This window comes from Carassius auratus, chromosome 12, assembly GCF_003368295.1.
Source record: "Carassius auratus strain Wakin chromosome 12, ASM336829v1, whole genome shotgun sequence".
In the NCBI taxonomy this organism is placed as follows: domain Eukaryota; kingdom Metazoa; phylum Chordata; class Actinopteri; order Cypriniformes; family Cyprinidae; genus Carassius; species Carassius auratus.
Window position 1 is genome coordinate 1955127 of NC_039254.1, and position 22500 is coordinate 1977626.

The 22500-nt window shown below is 38.4% G+C and overlaps 2 protein-coding genes across 5 annotated transcripts in view; both read right to left on the reverse strand.

Annotated features, from left to right (window-relative positions):
• Nucleotides 1–3553: 3553 nt before the first annotated feature.
• On the reverse strand, nucleotides 3554–7352 carry LOC113111447 (formin-2-like). 4 transcript variants are annotated; one of them, XM_026276198.1, is made up of 7 exons: nucleotides 6512–7336; nucleotides 5661–5745; nucleotides 4422–4454; nucleotides 4270–4339; nucleotides 4041–4139; nucleotides 3811–3887; nucleotides 3565–3611 (listed from the first exon to the last, which is right to left on the reverse strand). In XM_026276198.1, exons 1-5 carry the CDS (start codon nucleotides 7285–7287, stop codon nucleotides 4054–4056), a joined length of 1050 nt encoding a protein of 349 aa, XP_026131983.1. In that variant the 5' UTR covers nucleotides 7288–7336; the 3' UTR covers nucleotides 3565–3611; nucleotides 3811–3887; nucleotides 4041–4053. The 4 variants fall into 4 exon arrangements, with proteins under 4 accessions (XP_026131984.1, XP_026131983.1, XP_026131985.1 ...); XM_026276200.1 differs by lacking the exon at nucleotides 3811–3887 and adding an exon at nucleotides 5212–5234 and having other exon boundaries at nucleotides 3570–3611; nucleotides 6512–7352; XM_026276201.1 differs by lacking the exon at nucleotides 3565–3611 and adding an exon at nucleotides 5212–5234 and having other exon boundaries at nucleotides 3817–3887; nucleotides 6512–7352.
• Nucleotides 7353–10149: 2797 nt separating this feature from the next.
• The window catches only part of LOC113111446 (muscarinic acetylcholine receptor M3-like), a 15345-nt gene continuing 2994 nt past the window's right edge, over nucleotides 10150–22500 (reverse strand). Inside the window, exons 2-3 of the mRNA XM_026276197.1 lie at nucleotides 12739–13597; nucleotides 10150–12563 (exon numbers count right to left, since the gene is read on the reverse strand). Coding sequence (XP_026131982.1) covers nucleotides 11894–12563; nucleotides 12739–13586 — 1518 coding nt within the window. The 5' untranslated portion in view covers nucleotides 13587–13597 and the 3' untranslated portion in view covers nucleotides 10150–11893. The remainder of the gene's footprint in view (nucleotides 12564–12738; nucleotides 13598–22500) is intronic.

Consider the following 22500-nt stretch of genomic DNA (forward strand, 5'->3'; position numbering starts at 1 on the left):
TAAAAAATTGTCCTGTAAATTAACGGTAGTATACTGGCAGCAGGGTTTCCAGCAGTGTACCGTAATTTTACAGTTTTATTACCGTTTTCTGAATTACGGCTTTTTTGTAAATTAACGGTAATATACTGGCAGCAGGGTTTCCAGCTGTGTACCGTTATTTTACAGTTTCCAGAATTACAGCTTTTCTGTAAATTAACAGTAATATACTGGCAGCAGGGTTTCCAGCTGTGTACCGTTATTTTACAGTTTTCTGAATTACAGTTTTTTTTTGTAAATTAACAGTAATATACTGGCAGCAGGGTTTCCAGCGGTGTACCGTAATTTTTCAGGATCATTACTGTATTCTAGTTTTTGTTTTGTTTTCTAAACCGTAGAACTGGCAATTTTGCCAACCATTAACTTTATTAAATATACCTGTATTTTAACAAATTCACAAACTGGCATTTCATTTATACTAAAAAGTGGCAGCAAATAGACAGAAAAGAGAAGACCAAGGGGGTATTTCTTATAGAACACTATTTATTTAAGTGCCCAACCAATAATTCAAATGCTTTCTCAAAAAAAATAAAAATAAAATAAGCAATCAAAATGGAAGAATCAGTCTTTGTATGTGTTAGAGAAAGATGAGATGAAGAGAGAAGAAAATTAACCAATTTACAAAACAGACAATGTGCAAAATGAACCCTGCAGAAGTCTGTGGACATATTTAAACTAATTTAAGTTGACCATATAAAACACAAAACAAGCAGCCGTTTTAGGTCTAGCTTTGTGCTATGAGTATGACAATGCATGGGCATGGGCTTGGAGTGTACGTTCCCCTAAAAACAGCCTTTAAGAAATGGCAAACAACTTCTGAACAAGAATCTTATTTTGGTGTAATAAGTCAAAACCTGGCAAGGATTTGTAGAACAGTCCAAGAACGTTTCAGAAGCATAAAACTGTCACCAACTCTGATGCAAGTGTAGCCAGGGAGGGGTGTAGTCTGAAACATAAACATTGAGAAAAATCCTTTTTAAGTTAAAATAACATCAGCAGAATTTTAATAGAACGTAACAAAAAACATGTATACTGTATAATAATATAAAACATTTCAGAAACTTAGGACCCTACGATTTCCACGATGTGAAAAACATGGAGGCAATCACAGAATCAAATCATGAAAACGGAATTAGGCAAATAATGTGGATTGTCACAGAATTTGTCACATTTGTGATGAATACAATAAAATAGTGTTGTACACTAACTGAAATCGCGATGTGGATTAGTGTATTAATTAATAAAAGTTGCAATATTATGTTAGAAGTTGTACTTATAATTTTTGTAAAGTTATCCAAAGGATTAATTAGTTAATCAAAAAAAGGAACACTAGATTAAAGGGGGGGGGGGTGAAATGCTATTTCATGCATACTGAGTTTTTTACACTGTTAAAGAGTTGGATTCCCATGCTAAACATCGACAAAGTTCCAAAAATACTCCTTCCGGTTTGTCACAAGTTTCGGAAAGTTTTTTTCGAGTATGGCTCTGTGTGACGTTAGATGGAGCAGAATTTCCTTATATGGGTCCTGAGGCACTTCTGCCGGAAGAGCGCGTGCTCCCGTATAGCAGAGCACTGAGAGCACAACAGACTTCACTGATCAGAGCGAGAGCATCGCAAAATGTCACAAAAGAAGTGTGTTTTTGGTTGCCAGGGCAAGACAACGCTGCACAGATTACCAAAAAAAACAGCATTAAGGGACCAGTGGATGGAGTTTATTTTTACAGAGCATCAACGGAGTTGTGCAAGTGTTTTTGTTTGTTCCCTGCATTTTGAAGATGCTTGTTTTACAAACAAGGCCCAGTTTGACGACGGATTTGCGTATCTTTTATTTCTTAAGGATGATGCAATCCCAACGAAAAAGGGTCACAATCGTGTGTTGGAACCGCAGGCGGTGAGTAAAACTGCTTAAAATATCTCTGCCTTCTTGTTAGTGCGTCCGCCTCCCATCGGAGACCCGGGTTCGAGCCCCGCTCGGAGCGAGTCGTTGCTGCTGCTGCTTTCGTTCAGTTTCAGCCTCAGGATCTGATTCTGGATCATAAATAAACGGCTGAATCTGACTGTTAACCATGGTTTGTTTTGGATGATGTTTTTTTTCCCTCATGCTAATGTCACAACTTCCAAACGCTCTCAATGCAAAAGCCTACTGGCGCTCGTGATTCTTTAGCTCCGCCCACACGTCACATTAGTTTACAGAAAAGATAATCAATAGTTGCAGCTCTATCCCACATACACAAAAAAAAAAAATCAAGCGTCTTCACATCAATCCTTCAAAATAAAGGTTCGGTCTAATGTGATGTGATTGTGACGGAAATATATCACTTTTGTACAGTAGAATATGTCATTTTCAAAGTAATATAATAATACAAATAAGAATTATAGTAATAAAAATAATAATAATCATTAAAAATGATGTTTAAGGAATAATTACACAATTGTTATTCCATGTTTTAATTGTAACAGGAATAAAAATGGAATTTGAGAATAAAACATATTTCTAAAATGTATTTTAACCATTAAGATGTAATTTGAAAAAGTTAAAACAAAACAAAAAAAATTATAAAACATATTTACTTAATTTCTTCATGAGTGTTAAGTTAAATATTAAGCAGATTTTACCTGAGAATGACAGGTGAGTTGCACTTTATATTAGAACAGTCAAATTTACTTAAAATATATTTGTGCAAATTCTTTACTTTTCGCAAAGTAAATCTTATTTAATTTTTTTCAAAGTTGAGCGCTTGCATACAATTTTTTATAATTCATAGAAATGGGAAATGCTTCTTTTCTCTTTTTTTTCTCATTGTTTCCACACTATTAGTATGACCAGTACTTAATTTGTAAATTGCTAGGTCCCGGAATTAAGTGGGGTGACCGGTTAGAGGACGGAGAGGTAACGGTGCATTTGAGCAACATTAGTGGACCAACTAAACTGATTAATAGTGTGCATGTACTCAAAAAAAAATAAAAAATAAAAAAAAATCATGGTTTTAATAAAATCATTATATTATTTCAACCTCGAAATTTTTTTGTGTGTTTGGATAGTTTTTGTGTAACCTGGGACTGAACAGTCGCAACAACATAGGGGTTGTAATGAGTGCGGACTGTATCCTCTTCAGGGTAGTTCTCAGTGCCACTGACGACTTTTTTTTGGGTCAAATATAGGTTTGTGGATTTTATTTATAAAACCGTTTCTTTGCTGTAAATTATTTTATTTTATGCAATGCAAACTACAGGGACGCAACGTTAGTAGCCAAAATGAGTCACACCAGTCTTTTTCAACTGACTACTTTTAAATGTTGATTTTTTTTTTGTTAAACAAGTTTAAATGTGAGAAATATTCTGTGTGTAAACTGTGAAATAAGTTGTATTAAGAACTGTATTTAATGGAAATGTATGTGTAACTTCACTTGCCTAGATGAAGTCCCATTTGAAGTCCATTCGATTTTTTTGTAGAGTGGCAACCTTTGGATTGACTGTAGTGGACTTCTTATTCACCACCTTCCCCGTCTTCTTGGAGACTACCTTGCCTCGGCAGGTCTTTGAGCCTCTTTCTGGGTTTATTCCATAGAATCATCTAAGGAAAGTTGCATTACACATTACCGAAGTGTATAATAACCCTTTTTCAAAATTCTGATTAATTAATTTGGTTTAGAATTTAGATTAATTTTGTAAAACTTTATAATAAGTATAAAGTAATAAAGCACTTATAAATCATTTGCAAACGATCTATATATATATTCTGACTCGTTTCGATTTAATGTGGATCTACATGCCTTTCTCCTATTTTCTCCGTGTCTGGCATGCGAATAAAACCACATTTGACAGTGTTTCAGATGATGAACTGAAAAAACTGAAATGGAAGAACACAAGTAGAACACAGGAGAAAGGTTGAGGTAACTAATTTGCAAATAATTTATTACTTTACTACTGTATACTTATTATAAAGTGTTACCACAGATTCTAAGAAAGTGATTAAAACATACGCAAAAGGGAAAACACTTACCTTTGAAAAAACTCTAACGTGCAACAGGCCTCCTCTTGATACTGCAGATTGAAGATGTAGTGCACAGCAAACACTTGCAACTGCAGTCAAAAATGTTGACTGGACACTCACAAAAAAAAAAGAAAAAAAGAAGCAATTTTAACAATTGTGCACAACAGCAATGTTAACAATTTTATATCTCAGCCATCAGTAAATGTTTCTTCTTCATCATGTGCAATGACACACTAACCCAGCAAAATCAGATGAGGATTGGCAGGTAGATTGAGTGTCTTCTCAACATCAGATGCAGATGCTGCAACCTGTAGAGAACACACAATACACAAATAATAATATTACATAATATAATGTGGTGAAGTGGAAAGAAGAAAATAAAATACTTACATCTGCATGCGAATCCAGTCCATCTTCGTGTTCCTGGAAGTGGGACATTAACGTTAGAATCTTGACAAGCAGGTGTACCATATCTTTGTTCTCATCCAGGGACATCCTCCAACTTTTCATTAAAAACACTTAAAAATATTCTGTCTACTGCTCTCTCCTCTTCCTCTCTCTCTAACTCTCTCTCTCTCACACACACACACACTCTCTCTCTCTCTCACACACACACACACACACACACTCTCGCTCTCTCTCTCTCACACACACACAAAACTGTATTTGAGGCTGAGGAACAAGTTAGAATGTAAGTGAATGAAGTAACGTTTCCTCTGTGATATAGAGATTTGTGCCAATAAATCCAGTGCAAAATTAAAATTAAAATGTGCTCACATACAAAGCCCACTTTATTAACAATAAGTTCGAATATATTTAGATTACACTCTAACTAGTTTTAGATACGACTTATATTGAAAGACTAATGTGTCACTCCGAAAAAAACAAACGTTTCTCACCATAACGTTAACGCTACTCTTTCCATCTATCCAGTCAAGTGCTCATGCAAAAGGCGATGAGTTTATGCTTCCTAAGTAAAATTAAGTTTACAGGCCTATTTTCGATTTCCCACCATATAAGGATAATATATAAGTTACCAACTTTATACGCACCTAACTTAGCAACATTAATGCAAATAAAACAAATCCTCCATTTTAAACTACACTGGGTTGGCGCCAATGCAAAATGTAAATATAATTGTGCAAATAAGTGTTTCAGAAAATCAGGAAAACACACTTACTTCATATCCTCGTTATCTGCAATCTGTAATCGAGATTATATTTTCTGATAATATCCGTTTTATTCACAGAGACTGATGATGCTTTTCTCTGGTATCAGACGCTAACCGTTGCTCCCCTCCCCCACCGATCACGTGCTCATCTTCTAAAGTTGCCAAATATGTTCAATTCATATCCAATTAAATAATCAGCGAACGCAAGTATTTTATATTGAACTATTTACAAGTTTAACATTTACAGGATTTTACACCAGGAAAGAAAAAAAAACGATGCAAATCCTTCACAAACACACTCATACACACTTAACTTTCAGGAGAAATTTGTAAAAATTGCATACATGCTAGTTCACCATCTTGGCAAGATTTGTCAAAGGTAAATTAAAATATTGTTCCCACATTAAAAAAACGCTGCAGTTTAAGATAAAAATGTATTCAGACTTTGATCTGCTTACCTGTAAATGAGCCTCAACTGATGAAATCCATAAAACTTTGACTGAAACCATGCTCCTCCATGTGTCAGCTAGCCTTTGGTTCCCCCTCTCCCACCGATCACGTGTGCATTTACGGTAAGACACCGTAATTTTAGAAAACAGTTCAGTACTGTATATTTACGCTGTTAATATGCTGTAAATTTACAGAAATTTTTTACAGTGTAGTGTAAATCATCTGTGTTCTGTGTGAATCTGTGTTAAAGTGTAATGTATTTCTGTGATGCTCCGCTGTATTTTCAGCATCATTCCTCCAGTCTTCAGTGTCACATGATCTTCAGAAATCACTCTGATATTATTATCAGTGCTGCTTAAGATTGTTTTGGAACATGTGATACTTTTTTTCTGGATAGTTTAATGAATAAAAAGTTAAACAGAAGAACATTTATTTAAAATAGAAATCTTTTCTAACAAAATACACTAACGTTTAAAAGTTTGTGGTCAGTAAATTTTTGTTCATTCTATCTTTGAAAGAAATTAAAACTTTTATTCAGCAAGCTTATGTTAAGTGTTAAGAAGTGATAGCAGAAATTTACAAGATTAGAAAGATTTATATTTTGAATAAATGCTGTTCTTCTTAACATTTCATTCATCAAAGAATCCTGCAAAAAGTATCACAATTTCCCTGATAATTCTAATAATAAATCATCATATTATTCTGATTTCTGAAGATCATGCGACACTGAAGATGGAGGAATGATGCTGAAATTACACTTTACCACAGATTCACACAGAATGCGTCGTTTTATATTAGAAAGAGTTAAGAGTTAAGAGCAGAACTCAGCTGTGGTCCTCAGACACTTGGACAGCTGTACCTGAGGTCAGACGGAGGAGATGGCTCTTCTTCTTCCAGGTGTGTGTCTGTAGGAGCCACAGCTGGAGACACAGGGCCCTCGGACTCTTCTGTGACCGTCTCCACAGCTCCCGGAGACTCCTCTGAGATCCCGTTCACAATCCCGTTTGTTTCCTCTCTGGGAACGGCTTGTAGCTCGGTGAGCGGCTCTGAGTCGGGGGTGTGTCCGGTTTGATCACGGTGCCAGGGGATCTGGACGGAGCCGAGCATCACGCCCTGCTTCAGACGGATGGCCTGCTGGATGTCAGCCAGTAAATCCTCCTGCTCTGCGGCCGAGGGGAGGCTGTACATGTCCGTGTCGGATCCGGAGCTCGTCACCTTCTTCTTCTCCTCCTCCTCCTCCTCCTGGGGGCGAGGATGCTCGGGCTCGGTGTCCGAATGTCCCAGCTCATCCCCGGAGAGATCAGGCGTCTTATTACACAGTGACGGAGCGCTGTCCAGCTCATCCTGCGATGCATCCTCCTCTCTGGATCCGCTCAGGAAGCTTTTAGTCTTGCTCTGGCTCTTGCGTTTGCGTATGTGAGGGAACACTGAGGATCTGTCGGATCTGTTTTTCTTCTTTCCTTTCTTTGTGCCGTTGTGAGCCGTGTTCTCGTGCGCTGCACCGTCGGAGCGCTTCGGCTTCCCGTCCTGATTGCCCATGATGAGGAGCGGCTCTCTCACGGCATCACGGCGGGTCTGCGTCTGCGCATCCGCCTCTCGACTCTCTCTCGGAGCTCTACACATGGAAGAATACATAACTACTATGACTAGGCAATTACCTTTGCCTCTTTTTTCAGCTTTACACACAAATCCAAGAATTGCACACAACATGCAAAACAACTAAAATCTCTTGTGAAATGAAGCACTGTTCAAAAAATCACAAACACATCTCAAAAGCAAACATTTGCAAACATCTTTGCCATAATATTAATGCTGTTAGATGTGTGTGTGTTCATAGAGAATTGTGTTGTGTTCTGCAAAAAGTGTTTTATGAAATTGAAACCTGAGTCAAAGTCTGCTGATCAGTTTTGTGGATCTGGTGTGTGTTTCTGTTTGAGAGAAACTGTGTGACGAGGAGAGACTGTGTGTGTAAGCAGATGAAAAACAAAACTGTAATGCACTTTTACACAGAGAAAAGTCAAATATGATCTAAGCTTGTTTAAATAACCCCAATAAATGTGTGGTATAACATTAAAAAAATCTTAAAATAAAATATAAAATAAAAAATTGAAAGACTAGGAAGGCGTTTGTTTTCATACATATAAAATAAGTCACTTTTGTATACAAAAATAAATAAATGTCAACATGTATAATGTTATTATTTTATATTTTTTACATTTAAACAACATTTTCTATAATCATTTTATGCCATGCAAAACTCCAATGTCTAGTTTCTTTCTTTTTCAATCTATTTTATTGTATTTCTGTGTGTGTGTGTGTGTGTGTGTGTGTGTGTGAATACTTTTACAATAATATCAGTAAAATAAAATAATAATAATAATAATAATAATAATAATAATAATAATAATAATAATAGCACTGGATAAATGCATTAAATATTTAGCAACTCATATAAGATATATAACCACAAAATCACATTTGGTTTTATTGATCAAACATCTCAATATAGATAAAACTCATATGAATTTATACAGCAGTTTATAATTTATCACTCCCAGTGCTATAGTTATCCATATAAAGATAAGTATTGTCCTGAATCTTTATTCAAATCTTTATTTAAACAGTGAACACCAAAGTTTTTCAGAAAGTGTGTGTGTGTGTGTGTATAACAGGTGTATAAACGTAAACATCAGTCTCTCTCTGACGCTTGAGAATATTTAGGAATGTTATTATGACCACTAGAGGGAAGTGTGACTCTATATTTGATCTGAAACCTCAGTGAGATTTTAACTTCTCGAGTCAGATCTGAATCACAGAAACAACACTTTATCTCTACAATCTGGGAGTAATTCTACACAACACGTACTGTATATGACATGATCTCTGATCCACTTTACTCCAAACATACTGGAAAACAGTCACAGGACAGACAGATATAATCAGTCAGTTGTTTAACAAGAGAAATCCTCCATCATAATCAGAGATCTCAGTTTATTTTCAGAGTCATTTACATGTTTTTGAGAGCGTATTGTTCTCTAATCATATAAAAACCACCATATTTATTTATTAGTAATCAAACGGCATCTTGGTTTCACATTCAAAAACAATCTGAACTACGTATTCTGACAGAAACAGGCACTAAACTCCCAACCAGATATGCATAGAACACAATAATCAAATATTACATATCACAAATAAAAGAGGAGTTCATTATTGATCATTTTCCTCCCACATTGTCCATTTATAGTTTTGTTGTTGTTGCTGCAGACACTCCTGGACAAGCTTGAAGTTGCTTTTGCACTAAATGTTCTGCTGTAAAAACATAAAGAAGAGGATCAAGTCCTGCAGAACAAGTCAAACATCTGTCGGAGCAACAGCAGCATTTGCTCAGAGAGGTCACGACCTCACAGTTCAGCTGAACAAGTGCACACTACAAGACAGAAGCACATTTAACACTCACAGCTTTCTGTTTTGTGTCATATTGGTTTACACACATTCATGCATCTGGCAGGTGATTTTATCCGTTGCATTCAAGGTCTACATTTGATCAGCTCATGCATTTCTGGGAATCGAACCTATGACCTAGCTGTTGCAAACCATGATCTACGGTTTGAGCCATTTACATGCACACATTTAGCAGATGCTTTTATCCTAAGTGACTTGCGTTGCATTTAAGGTTTACACTAGATCAGTTCATGCATTCCTGGGAATCGAACCTATGACCTAGCTGTTGCAAGCCATAATCTATTGTATAAGCTTTCTATATTTATGCATTGGTAGATTCTTTTAAGATATACATTGACTTGCATTGCATTTAAGGTTTACACTAGATCAGTTCATGCATTCCCTGGGAATCGAACCCATGACCTTGCTGTTATATGTGCCATGATCTACTCTTTGAGCTACAGGAATGCATACTACACAATGCAGTGATCACAAGGTCAATTTCCTTAATTTCCTTCATTTCCCCCTCGACTGAATCCCCAGTTCTCGCAGTTTATTTTTCTCAGAATGCAGGAGGGTTTTCACTTGTTGTTACACTGATTTGCACAGAACAGGGAAAAAATAAGCCAAAAACCAGTGATGCGATGGCATTTAAGGAGACGTGGGCAGCAGGTTTTTTTGGCTCCGTCTTCCCACGGCCTCAGCCTCCGCTGGCACTGCTTCACGCTCTTTTGCTTTACAGACTCGTTTCTGCTCTCAGGGGTTTAAAAGTACAGAGGAATCTTACTTTTAATCTCAATATTTTACACAAGTATCTAGCAAATGATCTATTTGAAATAAAAAAGTTTCCAGTACTCCAGTACTTACAGTTCTTGCATTAGTGAAGGGAACTTCAGGTTGCAATCTGGAGGTTTTTGCTGCAGTCTCACACTTTATTACCATAGTATGCTTGGGACATTAAAGTAACTTCATGTTAACTAACTCTCATTAGAGTATTAAAAGACCTTTTGGTTAGGGTTAGCTGAATAAGTTGACATATACTTGCAAAAAGACTTCATATTTGATTACACATTTATTACTTTTAGATTACTGTTGGCGTAAAAAAAATATATTCTGTTCTTTAATGTCAGCATATGTAGTTGCAAAGATACTTGTTTTTACTAGAAGGTCAAAAGTGGACTTGGAATAAAGTGTTACCCTAAAAACATGAAGTGCTTAGGTTTTGTAGTGTGCACTTGACTTAAAGTGGAAATACATTTTTAAAACATTCATGAGTGCGACATCCAACGCAGTAGAAGTTCATTTCTGCAATAAAACAGTTAAAAGCTGAAAGTACAAAATCACAGAGAAGTTTGAGCATCACAAAACATCCACACACAACCCAGTGAAACACAGAAATCAGATCAGAGAACGTGAATAGGGTTAGTATTTTCGCTGTAGTATTTTCTTCATACTGCCGAGGTCAATGGCGAGCAGCTGCTGTATGTTTTGGTTCTTAACTTTCTTCAGAATATCTTCTTTCGTGTTCAGCAGAAGACAGAAAGCTTTGAGGGTAAATGTATGTTAATGAGGACAGAATGAACATTGTTGGGTGAAATCTTCCTTTAGCATTGAATTAAAGTCCAAATAAAATGTATTGTATGTACATTATAACCAACCTGAGAGAAATAATGTAGGGTTGGACAAAGTGATTGATTTAACCCTCTGTTGTTGTTCCTTCGGAGGCCAAAACTGTGTAGAAAACTGTTTTTTCAAAATGAATATACTGAATATTGTTCTCTAATATTTTGTATTTTGAGTGTGTTTCATGTTACTAATTAATATACATATCTAAATTATGGACTATTTACTGTAAATATGATTAAAAAAATAAAATAATGATATATTCTTTCAGTTAATGCAGTATTTAAGTAAAAAACAGAGCAAAAGTATTTAAAGTCCATTGAATTGAGGTCATTAGATGCCAGTATAACCTTTTATAATCAGAGCTGTGCAATCCTTAGTCACTGAGCAGTGTTTTCAGGCATCATTAGGTTCTGTCTGTCACCCCTTTACTGCTCTGCACTTATTTTCTGCTTTGTGGCTGATTTATAGATTGTACAAAAACATCTTTGTATTGTTTTTACGACCATTTAATTTTTTCAAATCAAGTCCATGGCTTTTTTTTTGGGAGGTGGGGGGGTAACATAGCAACTGCCACAGAAGCCACAGTTTCCAATGAAGTAGTGATTTTTTTACATCTATTAGAAAAAAAATTAGTGTCTAAATGACCAACACCAGAGGGTTAAAAAAAACATGAGCCCTTACACACTGCACGTCCCGCACCACTCTCTGTTTCAGAAGAAATACATCAACACAGGAAGGAAAACATCTGTTTTGCATAATTATATCTGTACAGGGTGCAGCAGACGCTTCACACAATCCACAGAGGCACGATAAACTACTGCTGGGCAATCATTAATCATTATCAGAAAATCATCTTTAAAGTTGTTCAAATTAAGTTCTTAGCAATGCATATTACTAATCAAAAATAAAGTTGCTCCAGAGACACAGATGTGTGTGTACGGTGCATGCACAATATGTATATATAAAGACACACACAAACAGTTTGAAAATATTTACATGCACATATTCATATTATTTATACTATATATATATAAATATATTTAATATGTAAAAAACATCTTTTGCTTAAATACATTCATGTGTGTATGTGTATAAATATACACACATATCATGTACAAATGAATCGTGATTAATCGTTGCCCCGGGCTAATCTGAACAGGACACGGTTCCTCTAGTTCTGGGTGGGACCGTGTCTCTGCTGGAGCCGAGGCTGGTTGGGGTTGTTCTGACTCCACTGACACAGCAGGATGGATCTGAAGGTGGAGCGGAAGGTCTTGTTGCAGAGCGCGTAACACATGGGGTTAACCGTGCTGTTGACGTAACACAGCCAGTATCCCAGAGCCCACAGCGTCTCGGGGATGCACTCGTCACAGAAGGTGTTCACCAGGACCATGATGTTGTACGGCGTCCACGTGATGATGAAGGCCAGGAGGATGGCGCTCAGCGTCTGCGCCGCTTTCTTCTCTTTCACCAGAGAGATCTTCTTGCGCTTGTTGACCTGCGTCTTGGCCTTGCAGGCGAAGCGTTTGCCGTCGCTGGTGTTGGGTTGATCTTTGGATGCTGTGGGGTCCAATCCCTTTCTGGAAGGTCTTGCGTCTTGGTGGAGGTTCTCGGAGATGGAGTACACGGCTTCTCCATCTTCCTCCTCCTCATCATCCGACTGGTCGACGGACACGGCCGTTTCGTTATTATTCCAGCTATCGCTGCTAATGCGGTCCGTCTCGCTGCCGGGACTCTTCCGAGCTTTCCGACTCAACGGCCAGAACCACAAACATCTCCCTGAGTTTCTCTGGTGGAGCTCACTACTGCTGTGACCGCGTGAGCTTCTCCGATTCCCCACACTGTGAAAAAGAAATAGTGGTTCAGTGTTTTATAGAAGAAAACTGAGAACGCTCATTAATAAAACTAAGAGAAGTTTTCCTCATGCTTCAAGAAACTCCTGCAAAGCTCCCGAGAAACTCAGACTGATTATTTTCTGTATGTGTAATATTGTTATCATGAGTAGATAGCTCGTACCATTTTTGCAGGGATTCCTCCGGACTCCCTTGGTTCCCCGAACCCTTGAGTCCAGCCAGCTCTTTGGAGCGGTTCTCCGTCTCCTTGTAGATCCGCCAGTAGAGGACGGTCATGATGGTGACAGGCAGATAGAAAGCAGCGATGGCTGTGCAGAAAGTGGTGATCGGCTCCGAGAGGAACTGGATGTAGCATTCTCCCGGAGGAACCGTCCGCTCCCCGACGAAATACTGCCAGAAGAGGATAGCTGGTGCCCAGAGGATGAAGGAAATGGACCAGGCGAGTCCGATCATGGTCATGGCTCTCTTCGTGGTGCGTTTGGCTCTGTATGTCAGCGGACGAGTGACGGAGAAGAACCTGTCGAAGCTGATGACCAGCAGGTTCATCACTGAAGCATTGCTAGCGACGTAATCGACCGCTAGCCACAGATCGCACGCCCAGTTCCCCAGCGCCCAGTGGTCCATGATTATATACGTAGTGTAGAGGTTCATCGAAAGCACGCCGATGATGAGGTCTGCGAACGCCAGGCTGAGCAAATAATAGTTATTCACCGTCTTCAGCTGCTTGTTGACTTTAAAGGACACCAGGACCAGGATGTTGCCGGTGATGGTGACTAAGGACAGCGAGCCGCACAGGAACACGATCATCACGATCTGCCAGATGTTGTGTCCACCGAGCGATTCTGGTGACTCCAGAGTGGCATTGACGGTCAGATTGGAGCCCCTCATGAGGAGCGAATCGTTGACGGTCTTAACGTCACATGGTACGAACGCTGTGACGGGATTGGCCCGCATCCCTGGAGAGCTGTTGGTCAGGAATGATCCGGGCTCGGCGCTCAGCGTCAGGTTCATGGTGACATACTCTGTGGACGAAGAATAACAGACGAGAGATATTACATTTAGTCATTTAGCAGATGCTTTTAGCCAATCAATCAAAACCATCAAAGAGCAATCATATGCAAATACTATAGTCTCTGTTAGCTTAATGTAGTACACATAGAAAGTTTTTTTTTTTGTTAATTATATAATAGATAAAAAGAAAACAGATAGAATAGAATATAAAAATAATAGAGAAAGATAGTGTTAGAGGTCTTTTTTATTTGTTTTGTTTTATATAGAAATCAAGCAGTTAGAAAACTAATGTGCAAGTCATATTTTCTTGTTATTGTTATTAACATGAGAGAAGCATATAAATACAGAAAAACTATATTATTAAAAATAAACTAACTACAAAAAAAGAATTATATTATATTATATTATATTCCGTAAGAAATAAATGCAAAAAATAACAGAAAATGTTCTGGCAGCTTATTACTTATTATTATTGGGACATTATCTATTAATTTTATAGACATTGAAAAAAAAGTATAATTTTTAAATAAAAAAATTATTTAAAACAGTCAAGTCACCTTTATTTATATAGTGCTTTAAACAAAATACAATGCGTCAAAGCACTGAACAACATTCATTAGGAAAACAGTGTGTCAATAATGCAAAATGATAGTTAAAGGCAGTTCATCATTGAATTCAGTTATGTCATCTCTGTTCAGTTAAATAGTGTCTGTGCATTTATTTGCAATCAAGTCAACGATATCGCTGTAGATGAAGTGACCCCAACTAAGCAAGCCAGAGGCGACAGCGGCAAGGAACCGAAACTCCATCGGTGACAGAATGGAGAAAAAAACCTTGGGAGAAACCAGGCTCAGTTGGGGTCAGTTCTCCTCTGACCAGACGAAACCAGTAGTTCAATTCCAGACTGCAGCAAAGTCAGATTGTGCAGAAGAATCATCTGTTTCCTGTGGTCTTGTCCTGGTGGTCCTCTGAGACAAGGTCTTTACAGGGGATCTGTATCTGGGCTCTAGTTGTCCTGGTCTCCGCTGTCTTTCAGGGCAGTAGAGGTCCTTTCTAGGTGCTGATCCACCATCATGTCTGGACTCGTACTGGATCCGGGTGACTGCAGTGACCCTCTGATCTGGACACAGACTGGATCTGGTGGCTACGGTGACCTCGGAACAAGAGAGAAACAGACAAATATTAGCGTAGATGCCATTCTTCTAATGATGTAGAAAGTACGGTGTTATGTGAAGTGTTTCCGGTTCCGGTTTACCTAATTAATGCAGCCTAAAAATCCTTTAACGGATTTGGATATTAAAAGCATATTAGTATGTTATGTGTAAGCCAGGTTAAAGAGATGGGTCTTTAATCTAGATTTAAACTGCAAGAGTGTGTCTGCCTCCCGAACAATGTTAGGTAGGTTATTCCAGAGTTTAGGCACCAAATAGGAAAAGGATCTGCCGCCCGCAGTTGATTTTGATATTCTAGGTATTATCAAATTGCCTGAGTTTTGAGAACGTAGCGGACGTAGAGGAGTATAATGTAAAAGGAGCTCATTCAAATACTGAGGTGCTAAACCATTCAGGGCTTTATAAGTAATAAGCAATATTTTAAAATCTATACGATGTTTGATAGGGAGCCAGTGCAGTGTGGACAGGACCGGGCTAATATGGTCATACTTCCTGGTTCTAGTAAGAACTCTTGCTGCTGCATTTTGGACTAGCTGTAGTTTGTTTACTAAGCGTGCAGAACAACCACCCAATAAAGCATTACTATAATCTAACCTTGAGGTCATAAATGCATGGATTAACATTTCTGCATTTGACATTGAGAGCATAGGCCGTAATTTAGATATATTTTTGAGATGGAAAAATGTAGTTTTACAAATGTTAGAAATGTGGCTTTCTAAGGAAAGATTGCGATCAAGTAGCACACCTAGGTTCCAAACTGATGACGAAGAATTGACAGAGCAACCATCAAGTCTTAGACAGTGTTCTAGGTTATTACAAGCAGAGTTTTTAGGCCCTATGATTAACACCTCTGTTTTTTCTGAATTTAGCAGTAAGAAATTACTCGTAATCCAGTTTTTTATATCGACTATGCATTCCATTAGTTTTTCAAATTGGTGTGTTTCACCGGGCTGCGAGGAAATATAGAGCTGCGTATCATCAGCATAACAGTGAAAGCTAACACCATGTTTCCTGATGATATCTCCCAAGGGTAACATATAAAGCGTGAAGAGTAGCGGCCCTAGTACTGAGCCTTGAGGTACTCCATACTGCACCTGTGATCGATATGATCTTCATTCACTGCTACGAACTGATGGCGGTCATATAAGTACGATTTAAACCATGCTAATGCACTTCCACTGATGCCAACAAAGTGTTCAAGTCTATGCAAAAGAATGTTGTGGTCAATTGTGTCAAAGGAATATAATTGTGAGGAATACAACGCAATGCAGGGTAAGATTCAAAATACAGGTAAAAAAATAATTATTAGTTTAGTACATTGTGCTCTATTTTTACGTGTATTATATACTTCTTTATTTCTCATAACAGCTAAAGCTCTGATATCTGTCAGGTGACTCTGTTTGCAGCATCTTTAAACTGTGAAGCTCTTGAGTTTGAGGCACTTGAGATGTTTACGAGTATCTGAGGACGTCGTGATCCACAGGAAGAGGAAGATTCTCACTGACTGTCTGATGTTTGAAGGATGTTTGAGTCTGATTCCACAATGACAAAACTCAACGTCAAACTGTGGACGGATACGAGATCAACCTGACATGATGAATGAAGAGTTGGAAAGAACAGCAGAGAGAGAGAGAGAAAGAGAGAGAGAGAGAGGGATGATCTGATGCTGATCTGGTCTCTGTATCTCGTGTCTCTGCTCATGATGTCTGTATTCAATCTTCAGCCTCATAATGTTGTTTTCATCCTCAGGCTTCGGGTCATATATGATATTGATTCACATCATGAGATGACTTTAATTCATAACACTGCTGAATACCAGAATTATTAATATAAATGAATGTCCATAATAATAACCTACATGATTCTTTTACAAACCTAATTCAGATTGTGAATGTTTTAATATCGTCTCTAGATGTGATCCATAATGTTACACACACTCAAGCGCACACACACTCACACAAACGTGCACACACACACTGTGCATAGCCTAATTCTCAGCCTTTGACTTGTGTGTGTGTGTGTGTGTGTGTGTGTGTGTGTGTGTGTGTGTGTGTGTGAGAGAGAGAGAGTGTGTTTGTGTGTGTGTGTGAGCGTGTGTATGTGTGTGTATATGTGTGTGTGTGTGTGTCCATCCCTCGTCTGTGAGACCATCTGCTGTGTTTCAGTCACACTCAAGACTCAACCAGCTCAGATCCAGAACATGTTTTAATATTAACATCTCATAATATTAAGTAATCATATAATAAGAGGAATAATGTGACGTGACATTCAGCCAAGTATCGTGACCCATAATCAGAATCTGTGCTCTGCATTTAACCCATCCAGAGTGCACACACACACACACACACACACACACACACACTGTGAACACACACCCGGAGCAGTGGTCATCATTACTGCTGTGGTGTCACAGCATCATTAATGCTCGAGCGCTCCTCAGTCGTGTTACCGGCCCGAGACTTAACCTCTCTAACCACTAGGCCACGACTTCCCCTTCAAAAGAACTTGAGTTTAACAATTTAACAAAAAATAAAGATCTTTTATTATTTTCCCACAGATTTATTTATAAAAAGACATAGTTTCTCCTGTAAGTGAAGAGACAGAATGAAAATATGTGAAGTGTTTATTTGTGATGTTGTGATCATATAAACACTGATGGGCTTTGGAACGATGATTTATTTATCTAATCCGCTATTACTCATAAAGATCATGGCAAACTCTCAAACATTCTGTTCTACTGAGAAACGACAATGAGCAATTATGATTCCAGGAGATTTGGCTCATTTTCCAGAAGCTCTACTTTGAGTTAGTTTGAGCTTCACGCAGCAAAACAGCAAAATCTTCTTAAAGTTTGATGATGTTGTTTTTATTTGTATTTTTGTTAAATGACTTTCCCCCGAAGCGCTGTGATCTAGAGCTTGTGCACACACACTAAACACTGAATCTGTGGATTCTTGCAGCAGAAATGAATCTCTCCCTGTCTGGAACATGATTTACCGTTTCTGAACCTTTTACGGTGTCTCAGAGATCATAAAGGTTTCTCTCCGGATTAAAGCTCATGTGCTCCGTCAGTCACTGAACAACCGTTTGATTCACATTACATTCATATAAAAGACTGATGCAGAGGCACAGAGTCTGTGAATATTCTCATGTCTTTCAGTCGCTTTATGCTCCGCTCTTGATAAATGCATTAAAGGTCCTGTCATCTACAGCATGGATGAACATTCAGAGCTTGGGCACACGGGGAGATGGGAATGGGATTCAAGCTCTGGTTCAGAAACCCCAATCCTTCACATTCACAGCACAAACACAGATCAGAGATAAACAGAGACTCTATTAGAGGTTTTACCTCAACTTGAAATGAAGCATGTGTGTGATTATGATTAGCTTGCATCAGGAACACACTGCTGTTCCTCACAAACACATGATTCTCTAATGTTTTATTGTAAATCAAGAAATGTACTGGAGAAGCAAACATGACATAAAATAAAGAGTCAAAATTAGGTGGATTCACGATTAAGATATCTGCAAACGGAGTCAGGAAAATCTACTTAATTAAAATGGGAAACAGATTTTTCTGAGCTTGCTTTAATCGGAAGCTCACTTCATTTTGATCCGTTTCTCAGAAAACATTTACACATAAAGGGAGCATGCCTTAAAGGTACATAGTAATGCTGAAATACTACATACTAGTACCTTTTAAAAATTTTTTTAGCTGCACACACACTCACTCTCTCGCTCTCTCTCTCTTCCACACACACACACACACACACACACTCTCTCTCTCTCTCTCTCTCTCTCTCTATCAGTCTCACACACACACACACACACACACACACACACACACACACACACACAGTCAAAGGCAGAGAATGAGGGTATGGTTTAGGGTGCTGCTCCACTGACAGATTCTGCAGCTTTATTGGAGTCTATCGAGTATTTACTGTGAGTCTGCAGAGAGAATTAGGAGAGTATTTCATTCTGAAGCTGCGGAGACAGAATTACAGCCAAACTACAGCACGAGTGTGTGTGTGTGTGTGTGTGTGTGTCTGTGTGTGTGTGTCTGTGTGTGTGTGTGTGTGTGTGTGTCTGTGTGTGTGTGTGTGTGTGTGTGCGCATGTCTGTGTGTGTGTGTGTGTGTGTGTGTGTGTGTGTGTGTGTGTGTGTGTGTTTGTGTGTGTGTGTGTGTGTGTGTGTCTGTGTGTGTGTGTGTGTGTGTGTGCGCATGTCTGTGTGTGTGTGTGTGTGTGTGTGTGTGTGTGTGTGTGTGTGTGTGTGTGTTTGTGTGTGTGTGTGTCTGTGTGTGTGTGTGTGTGTGTGTGTGTGTGTGTGTGTGCTCTTGTTTTTGTGTCATATCAGGACACAACTCTGTATAATGACATGGGTATGACACAGGTATTACAAGAAGAGGGTGACTTATGAGGACATAACCCATGTCCCCATTTTTCAAAACACTTATAAATCATACAGAATGAGTTTTTTTGAGAAAGTAAAAATGCACAAAGTTTCCTGTGAGGGTTAGGGTTAGGTGTAGGGTTGGTGAAGGGACATAGAATATACAGTTTCTACAGAATAAAAACCATTACACCTATGGGATGAACACACTTTACACAAAAACAAACGTGTGTGTGTGTGTGTGTGTGTGTGTGTGTGCGTGTGTGTGTGTGTGTGTGTGTGCACGTGTATTTGTTTTAGGCTGTCTCGCTCTGAGAATATTAAAGCTATGAACTGTTCTGAGTGTCTGGAGGTGTGGAGGAGCGAGTGTGTTCTGGACAGCAGGTAAAACAATACTGAATGCAGATAATAAAAACTTCAAATATAACCATATACAGTTATGATCACTCAATAAATAGACCAATCAATCTTCAGTCGAGAATTCACCCATCATGGGGTTTAATCTAGTCAAAAATCAACTAGATGATATCAACAAAACTACACCACACTCTTAAAAATACAGTTCGAGGCGTCTGAGCTGGACCGAGTCGAGCAGGAACATCGAACAGTGATCCAACACAAACTTAACACTGATTTCTCAACAGATTACATTATTAGAGGTGATCGATGTCACATCTACAGGGAGAACTCAGATATCTCACACTGGAAGCAAGAAAACAGCTGGAAGAATCCTCTAGAAATCTCCCAGAATACCCTAGCAACTGCATAGCAACCCCTGTAAACAAACACACAAAAGAGTACACTGTATCGTCATGCTCTGTGAAACAAGTGCAGCTGAAACTATTTATACCCAGTACATTTCACAAGCAATCAGAGAGAAACAGCGCTGAATGCATTGAATTAAACGTGAAATCTTGAAGTAGAAAGACAGAGAGAGCTCGAGGGGAAGCGAACGCAGATCCTCAGGGTTTGTTCTGTTTCGCATTAATCAAAGGCTTCACTGGTCAAGCACAATATCTCCTGCTTTCATTCGAGCGCTTGTTTCTATTAAAGCAGAGCTGCTGCTGTTTGCCATCTGAGTGACCCGGAACACACACACACACACGCGCGCACACACACACACACGCGCACACACACACACGCACACACACACACACACACACACACACACACAGAGAGCATTCATCACAAACTCTCAAACTTACAGAAAATCATGAGGAGAACCTCTCCACTGCTGAGAGCCAGAACATACAGCGGGGCATGTTTACAATATTTCTTCATTTTTGTATTTGGAAATTTTAGAGAAAAAAAATGTATCTTCATTATAATTTTGTAACTAAAAATCAACTGTTTAAATGTCATTTAAACACCTGTGGCAACTTACCCTATTTTTAATATTACTATAAATGTTCACATTACTGACCACTTGTGTGCATATGTTTATAATGAAAAATAAAGACAATATGACATGATAAAGACGAGAATATCAGCACAGACGAGATTCAATCCAGTGCAGGGATAAAGAACACATTTATTCACTTTTGTACATCAATGTTCTGTGCGTTCATAAACACTCACACTTACACACATTCTGTCTCTCTGTTTACGGCGTAAAGGATTTAATACACACACAAGTAACTGATCAACATGAGCTAGCAGTGCTGTAGTAAAACAGAGTTATTTCCCAATAAATGTTCAGAATCAGAAACAAACGGTGATCAGAGGAAACTCCGATCCATGCACTGATGATTCTGGCATAGATTAGCATAGCCTGTAAAGAACTGCTGACATCACTAATACAGGCTATACTAATTAAAGCCAGAGTCATCAAACCAGCCTTCAGACCCATGAGCTGCTGATTTACTTCAGACAATCAGTTCACAGAGCTGTAAATAAAACACTGGGGCAGTTTTTCTACATTTCACATTTAATTCAACATGTTACTTGCCATTTCTTTCAAATCCTTTCTCAGATGTACAAGCAAAAACTGTTCAAGTGTACATTACTGGAAAATGAGCGACGCACAGATAAACCTGATCTCATGGGAAACCATCAACTTCAAGTCCATTTTCACATTTCTTTCCATCTTTTTAAATGCTGATCCAATAAAACTGATCAACACCACAAAACATCCCAGAGTTCATCAGATCCATTGATACTACTGATATCTGTGCTCTCGATTTACCTCCAAAATGATGTCATTTCCTGCAAGGTGATGTCATCACGGAAGTAACTTGTGTTGGTTGATTTTACAAGTGTTATTTAATGGAAATATTATTTTAATTTATCAATTATAAAATGTTCTGTTATTTTACAATTATTTAAACAATAATTGGTTCGGATAATCTAGAATAGACACAATGAATTGTATAGCAATTAGTGCAGCAAGACATTTGAAGATCAGGGTTAATTTAACTTATTCTGTCTTCTGGGAAACATGAAACATCTTCTGTAGCCTCTGAAGAGCAGTACTAAATGAACAGAAAATGTGAAATTTAGGCAAAATAAGAAAAATGTACACATCTCCATTCTGTTCAAAAGTTTTCACGCCCGAGCTCTTAATGCATGGTTTCTCCTTCTGGAGCATCTGTGAGCGTCCGAAGCTTCTGTAATAGTTGTGTTTGAGTCCCTCAGTCGTCATACAGTCATTGTTGGAAAGGGTTCAAATACACAAAAATGCTGGAAAACCAAATAATTTTTTGAGACCTGAAGGAATTTTCTGAAGAGCAGCAGACAAACAAGACAAGGACAAACTGTTTTTATTTCTATATTGCGGTTCTATCTGCTTCTAATCCTCTGATAACAGATAACCGGGCTTATAAATGCAGGCTTGGTGATGCACAGAACACACGGCTTGGCCACACGCATCGATGACAGATGAACGGCTCTGGACGAGGCTCAAGTTCTGCTGTATGTGATGAACACTGATCCACCGCTACACACCAACTGTTTAGCTCAAACCCTTCAGCTTACATTACACTCCGTCTACACATCAACAGTCGGTCAGAGACGGATGCAGATCTAAGACCAGCCATCAATGAGTGAATATGAGTGAATAAACAACTGCCCTCCACCTCAGGAGAAAGAGAAATCATAAACTACCGTGACACTTCATTCAAGGATTAAATCTGTTAACCAAACATTTCCTTAACCAGTCTGTTTGAATCAAGCAAATCGATCTGGATAAAACCGATGCCCTCCTGAAACATCATTACACTTCCTTATACAGTAATGCACCTCATTCTGAGCAAAGTCACTTTACTGTTGATTACAGACTGCATGAGGAGAAAAGTAGTAATGGACCCTAAGTTACTCATTTTAGTATATATTCTGATACATTTTTACCT

Coding starts and splice junctions, on each gene's coding strand:
- LOC113111447 (XM_026276199.1), bottom strand. CDS start 7,287: ATGTATTCTTCCATGTGTAGAGCTCCGAGAGAGAGTCGAGAGGCGGAT. Junction 5,746..6,511: donor TCTCCTCCGTCTGACCTCAG/GTACAGCTGTCC, acceptor TCGGTGGGAGAG/GGGGAACCAAAGGCTAGCTG. Junction 4,340..4,421: donor GACTGGATTCGCATGCAGAT/GTAAGTATTTTA, acceptor TGTTCTCTACAG/GTTGCAGCATCTGCATCTGA.